A 7,429-nucleotide genomic window follows, 5' to 3' on the forward strand; every position below is an offset into this window, starting at 1 on the left:
AAATATTAAGTAACAGTGGTGCTAGAGCATTTCCCAAAAGTTTTGAATGCAGAGCAAGCTGTGGAAATATTGCATCCTCATCATTTCTAAAAAGCCATGAACCCCCAGCAGCGAATCCCGGATTTTTAATTAGCATTATCCATGTTTGGAAATAGCATTTGCTTCTTTTCATTAACAACCATATGAAGATATATAAGATAATTTGAAATTAGGAAAAGAAGGGAAATGGAAGAGAAGGAAAACAGGGAGAAGAGTTATGGATAGCTTTTATTTACACACTTTGTCACAGGGTTCCTTAAAAGACTCAACTCCTTTAGAAACTAACCCAAAACAGTTTAAGGCAGGAAAAAGATCACATCTAATAAACTTCAGTGGCAGTTCAGGCAGACAGAAGAGCTAAGCAGATACTATGCACAGGACTGGCTCTAGGCACCAGCAAAGCAAGCACGTTCTTGGGGCAGCACAATTCCAGGGGCGGAATTCCGGCCACTTTTTTTTTTTTTTTGCTTGGCCAGTTGTGGTCTCGGAGCTTGGGGCGGCAAAAAACCTAGAGCCGGCCCTAACTATGCTTTTCAGCCAAGTGCTACGCATTTTTAACTATTGTACCTGGACGCCGTATAGAAGGATCTGGATCTAGTGTCTTCTTTAGATATTCTGTTAAAGTCTGTAAATTGGCATCACTGAGCTCCATAACTGCAGAACCTAAAATGCATAAAATATTCGGTTAAGAATTCAGAGTAAAAAATGGTTTCTATGCAATCTATTTACCAGCCCAATAGGCTGTGCACAAAATTATTTAGGATTTACATTTTCATTTGAAATTTCAGAAAGTGCATTCATCACCTGTATTATATCCAAGCAAAGCTAATGTGAAATTAAATATATATCTAAAGCAGAAAGCATGACATTTTTCTCAATTATGTATGACTGCTAACAACTATTTTATTAGTTAGGCCGAGCACCTAGAGAATTGAAAACAGAGCAGTTTTAAGTTCTTTGGAGAGTTGACTCTTGTTTAAAGGCACATTACAAAAGAAAATGCTGGTAAAAAACATTCAATATAAAATTAATACCCTCTAAACAGAAAGCTGTTTCAAGCCAAAACCAACCTATGTTACTCTTCCTCTCCCCTCATTGTCCTACACATATTTTCAGGTTCACCTCAGTGAGCTGTTACCTTCACAGCTTAGTTGAGATCATTCAGGTGACAATATCATCACTCAACCAGAGTCAAGACACATTTCAATTTTGTTCAAGCTCTTTCTCCCTCTCCTTTTCCCAGATTGGTCTATTTTTCTTTACTGTTCCAAGCAGCACTTTCTTATCCTATTGTTTAGGCAAAATTAAGATTGGACTTCTCTTCAGTGAGCCATCCTTAGACGTCTTCCTTCTCAAAAAGGAGATAGTTTTAATTGTTGCTACCAACTGAAGAATGTATAATCTGCTATGAGAACACACAAAGGCACTTTTCGACTGGAGTATCAGCAGATACTACTACAATCCAAACCGAAGCCTGGTGTCCCATTTTAGTATTGATCACCAAGCCACAGCAACTTCTAACGTATCTACAAATGCATTCAGCCTCCATCTTGTTGAGCTAATTTTTGCCTGATAGTATAGTATGTACTTATATGCCATTTTAAAGGGACAGTAACGCCACAGGAGTCTCATTTACCTTACTGTGGGCAAGTATGAGTGTGACCACTGCATGTTGTAAAAGCATAGAATCCTGCCCCAAAACAGAAAGGTCAGAGGCATCGCTTTTCCCTGCAGTTTTCAGCTGACCTGACTATAATCACATTCACTAGCTCATATCAGCTAAAAAAATCCTACTAAAAGGTAATATTTAATATGAGACTTTACCAGCTCCATGACAAAATGTCCTCATCCACCATTACCATGGTAAAACAAATATTTGATGCATCCATAATTAAAAATTACTTACTCCAGCAAGTATAATTTTGCAAGGCCAGGGAATCAACCAATACATAAGTCATTCAGTTTATCTTTCAAGCCTGAATGAAGTTCAGTGCTCATGAAATAAATGAACTGGAAATACTAGCTAGGGAGAGCCTGGCCAAGCAGCTGTATAATATAGATATGTAGATATACTCCACCCTAATTAAACTCATGTCACTTATGAATTATATAGACTTGAATACATGGCTGCAGTGGTAAAAATTGAACCCATAACACACACACAGCCCCTTTCCCACAATCCCATGGCGGATGGAATTTATAGTAACTACAAGAATGTTGCTGATTTTTCATCTTTACAACTTGTTTCCTCTATTTCTCGCTCCACTACTCATCTACTACTTTTGTCCTTTTTCTGTTACAATCAGGAAATAAAAGTCACTTTAGCCAAAAAATGTGTTCGCTACTGACTTAAGATTCTATTCCCTTCACTCTCAACCTATTTGCTTTCTTATCAGAGATTTTCTTCTCTGGGAAACTGTAGGTTGAAACAACTTTGAACTCAGATGACTGTGCTTTCCTGCTCAGAGCAGGAGTTTAGAATTTCAAAGCCCTTTCAGTTGCATCTGGCATGTCAGTCAGTACCTGGTCCTGTAGGGCCACAGGAAATCCCATCTCTCAGCCTCTCTTATTTCCACAAAGATAGAATGGACTTTTCTCCCTGGAGAGCTTACTATAAAGTAACAGAAAAACCTCAAACAGAAAGAAATTGAAGTCTGTTTTCACAGTCCCATTTCAGACATAAGAACATAGGAATGGCCATACTGGGGTCAGACCAAAGGTCCATCTAGCCCAGTATCCTGTCTTCCGACAGTGGCCAGTGTCAGGTGCCCCAGAGGGAATGAACAGAACAGATAATCATCAAGTGATCTATCCCCTGTCGCTCATTCCCAGCTTCTGGCAAACAGAGGCTAGGGACACCATTCTTGCCCATTCTGGCTAATAGCCATTGATGGACCTATCCTCCATGAATTCATCTAGTTCTTTTTTTAAACCCAGTTATGGTTTTGGCCTTCACAACATCCTCTGGCAAGGAGTTCCACAGGCTGACTGTGCGCTGTGTGAAGAAATACTTCGTTTTAAACCTGCTGCCTTTTAATTTAATTTGGTGACCCCTACTCCTTGTGTTATGAGAAGTAGTAAACGCTTCCTTATCTACTTTCTCTACACCAGTCATGATTTTATAGACCTCAATCATTATCTCCCCTTAGCCGTCTCTTTTCCAAGCTGACAAGTCCCAGTCTTATTAAACTCTCCTCATACGGAAGCCGTTCCATACCCCTAATCATTTTTGTTGCTCTTTTCTGAACCTTTTCCAATTCCAATGTATCTTTTTTGAGATGGGGCAACCACATCTGCACACAGTATTCAAGATGTGGGCGTACCATGGATTTATATAGAGGCAACATGATATTCTGTTCTATTATCTATCCCTTTCTTAATTATTCCCAGAATTCTGTTTGCTTTTTTGACTGCCGCTGCACACTGAATGGATGCTTTCAGAGAACTATCAACAATGACTTCAAGATCTCTTTCTTGAGTAGTAACAGCTAATTTAGGCCCCATCATTTTATATGTATAATTGGGATTATGCTTTCCAATGTGCATTACTTTGCATTTATCAACATGAAATTTCATCTGCCATTTTGTTGTCCAGTCACTCCGTTTTGAGAGATCCTTTTGTAGCTCTTCACAGTCTGCCTGATCTTAACTATCTTTAGTAATTTTGTATCTGCAAATTTTGCTACTTCATTGTTTACCCCTTTTTCCAGATCATTTATGAATATGTTGAATAGGACTGGTCCCAGAACAGACCCCCAGGGGACATCACTATTTACCTCTCTCCATTCTGAAAACTGACCATTTATACCTACCCTTTGTTTCCTATCTTTTAACCAGTTACGAATCCATGAGAGTACCTTCACTCTTATCCTGTGGCAGCTTACTTTGCCTAAGAGCCTTTGGTGAGGGACCTTGTCAAAGGCTTTCTGAAAATCTAAGTACACTATCTCCACTGGATCCCCTTGGTCCACATGCTTGTTGAGCCCCTCAAAGAATTCTAGTTGATTGGTGAGGCATGATTTCCCTGTATTAAAACCATGCTGACTCTTCCTCAACAAATTATGTTCATCTATACGTCTGACAATATAGCGTCAACCACCTTACATAAATAATCCCACTGAAATTAATGGGCCAATATCTGCTCCAGCCGAAGGACAATGAACTCATTCACATAAGTATTGTGAACAGATGCTCAGTTGGTAGCTGTGGTGCTATATAGCCAGCAACTTTTTTCCCCTTTACATTAATACACACCAGGAAGCCGTAATAACGTATCTTCCTTAACAGACCACAACTTAAGCTAGAGAGAGTAAAAATGTTTTTGAGTTTTGACCCAGGCTAGTGTCTATGCTGACAGATGCTAAAATAATTCACATATTAAGGAAGGAGACAAATTAACTGAGGGCAAGGATTACCATGTCAGAAAAAAGGAAAAGAAAACCCAAACATTTCTCCCCACTCCACTTTCATGGAACACTATAAAGAACAGGGGCGGGCAAACTTTTTAGCCTGTTGGCCGCATTGGGTTTCTGAAATTGTATGGCGGGCCGGTTGGGGAGGCTGTGCCTCCCCAAACAGCCAGACGTGGCCCGGCCCCCTGCCTCACCCACCCCCCCTGCTCCCTGTCCCCTGACCACCCCCGGAACCCCCAACCCCTGAGTGCTCCCTGCCGCCCCATCCAACCCCTCCTCTCATTCATGACTGCCCCCCTCCTCCGGGACCCCTGCCTCATCCAACCACCCCTTCTCCCTGACCGCCCCAGAACCCCTGCCCCCAACTGCCCCATCCAACCCCCCTCTTCTCCCTGACTGCCCCCTGCTGCCCCATCCAACCCCCCTCCTTCCTGACTGCCCCCCCCCGGACCCCTGCCCCCATTCAACGCCCCATTCCCCACCTTCTGACTGCTTGGACCCCTGACCACACCCCCCAAACTGCCCTGCCCTCTACCCAACCCTTCCCTCCTCCCCTCCGCTCCCTGCCCCCTTACCGTGCTGCCTGGAACACCGGTGGCTGGTGGCGCCCACTGGAGCCAGCCATGCCACCGCGCAGCACAGAGCGCCGGGTCAGACTGGGCTCTGCAGCTGCACTGCCACAGGAGCTTGCAGCTTCGCCACCCAGAGCATTGCACTGATGGTGCAGTGAGCTGAGGCTGCGGGGGAGGAGGAGGAACAGCGGGGGAGGGGCTGGGAGCTAGCCTCCTGGGCCAGGAGCTCAGGGGCTGGGTAGGAGAGTCCCACAAGCTGTAGTCTGCCCGCCTCTGATAAAGAACTTTTGAGAATACTGCATTTCTGCTCTAAATTGTTAGATCACTTATCAGGCATAAATTTCATTCCCAGGAATACTTATTTCCTTAATTTAGTGAAAAGACAGTACACGGAATAGCAATTGACTAAGCCACAATACTTTGGAAACAAGTATTAGCTGGGATTTTACCTGAAGCAAGACAAAGTGAGGGCAAAGTCAAGAGGTAGAAAGAAATGCCATGTGCTATGATTTACTGTTCCAAAAACCCATCTTCTCTGCAAACCAAAATACCACAAAAACCACTGTGAGGGAAACGGAAGGTGTTTTTCTATCCATGTAGTAAATCCACCCCCTTGAAAGGGGGTAACTAGGTTGACAGACGAATTCTTCCATTAACCTAGCCGTATGTACACCAGGGTTTAAGTTGGGTTAACTATGTCCCTTGGGAGCATGACATTTCTCACACTCCTGAGCAAAGTAGCTAGGTTGACCTAAATTTTAGGTGTAGCCCAGACCTCAGATGCATAGAAGAGCAAGATGCCAATACACGTTGAGGTAATGGCTGTCTCGTGTTCTGGTACTTTTCTCTTCCCCCAGCAGCTATTTCCCATTCTCTTAACCCCATCTTTTCTTAAGGTTGTAAGTAACAACATTTACTTAAGCAGTAGAGCTCTTGTACCCACTTTATGTTGTAGTGAGCAAGAAAGAGATGGAGGAAAGAAAATTGTTAAACACATAGACGTCCATTCATGTTTTAGAGTAATTAGGCCTCATATGTTTTCCCAATCACCACTACTCCATCATCCATTCCAGGTTTCTAAATCCCCGCTTATATTACAGTGCCCGGAGTATAAATTGGTTAGTCTCTAAGGTGCCACAAGTACTCCTTTTCTTTTTACAGATTTAAAGATTGCTCCTCCTTCCCCCTCAAACCTTAGCTCATTTTCACTTCTTTTTTAATGCATCCTAGCTCCTCTTTTTCCTTTCAACTGCAGCCTGTAACCAGACAGAGTTAAATTAGAACAAGGACTAAGTGCACACAAGTATTTTGCAGCAAAAGCTGGTGCCTTCCCACGCCTACAGTGCTAGGAAGTGAACCCAGCTTACATCCAGAGAGGAGTGCCTGAGTTTCCTCCCTTTGGTTGTACTAACAAGTGAGTGTTTAGTATGCAGAAGAAGCGGGGGAGAGAGGGGAAAAGCAGGCAACACAACAGTGAGAGGGAGAAACTCAGTGCCACAGACCTCTGCAGCAAAGACTGAAAAGATCCCACCCATGTGGTGAGGCTTTCTCCAGTTCTCACCCAGCCGCCTCCGAAACGCTGCTGTGCAAATCCCCTCCTGTGCTCCTCTACCCATCACACTGCAGTAAAGCCAGGCCACGTGCCCGAGGGGCAGGAGAGAGAGAGAGAGAGAGATGCCCGTAAGGGAAGACAGAGGCTGCCCCCTTATCCCCTCCCTGCAACGATCGGAGGACGGCGGCTGCCCCCTGGCACCCAGCCTGTCCCCGAGCGCGTGCCGAAGAGGGGGTAGGAGGCGACACCGTCACCCTCAGTCGCTACTGCTAAGTCGGGGGGCCGGGGCAGGCTGGGACCCCAGGCCCTCCCGCCAAGGGGGCGCGCTCGGGGCCTCGGGGAAGAGAGACTGAAGCAGCACCCTCCCTCCAACTAACTCGCTACCCGCCAGAGACTGACAGCAGCGCAGACCAATCAGGGAGGACCTTTCCCTGCTCTTTCGGCCCAAGAACCAACGCTCGCGGGTGCAAGCGAAGAAGGCGGGCCCCGGTGGGCCCAGCATGTTCAGCTGCGCCTCCCGCTGGGCCGCGGGCCCAGAGCCCATCCCCAGTCCGGAATAAACACGGAACCGCCGTGTAAGAAGCGAAAGGGAGCCGCCCTCCGAGCCTCGCCCGCAGGGGCCCTCACGCTGCGCGCGCAGCTAATCCTCACCTGGCGGGTCTCCCCAGCGGCGGCAGCTCTGAGAGCTCCGGCTCCGCTACACATTCAAACCACGGTGAGAGGGCGCGGCGGCGGCGGCAGCGGCGACGCACTGACCGCATCACGCTACGCGTGCGGAGCTCAGCCAATCAGCAAAGACTTAGCGCCTCGGGCTTGGGCCAATCGGCGACATCTTCGCTCCTGAGGCTGGCCGG

At 45.8% G+C, this 7,429-nt stretch overlaps 1 protein-coding gene across 3 annotated transcripts in view; it reads right to left on the bottom strand.

Moving 5' to 3' along the window:
• Positions 1 to 7,429, bottom strand: part of CSE1L (chromosome segregation 1 like) — a 35,368-nt gene that overhangs the window by 27,213 nt on the left and 726 nt on the right. The window contains exons 1-2 of one of the 3 annotated variants that reach the window (XM_074970038.1): positions 6,526 to 6,644; positions 607 to 702 (exon numbers count right to left, since the gene is read on the bottom strand). In XM_074970038.1, the coding sequence (XP_074826139.1) occupies positions 607 to 691 (85 nt within the window). In that variant the 5' untranslated portion in view covers positions 692 to 702; positions 6,526 to 6,644. Of the gene's footprint in view, positions 1 to 606; positions 703 to 6,525; positions 6,645 to 7,226; positions 7,360 to 7,429 lie in introns of those variants that run through there. The other 2 variants (XM_074970035.1, XM_074970037.1) reach the window with 2 other exon arrangements.

This window comes from Natator depressus, chromosome 13 (genome assembly GCF_965152275.1).
Source record: "Natator depressus isolate rNatDep1 chromosome 13, rNatDep2.hap1, whole genome shotgun sequence".
Classification (NCBI taxonomy): domain Eukaryota; kingdom Metazoa; phylum Chordata; order Testudines; family Cheloniidae; genus Natator; species Natator depressus.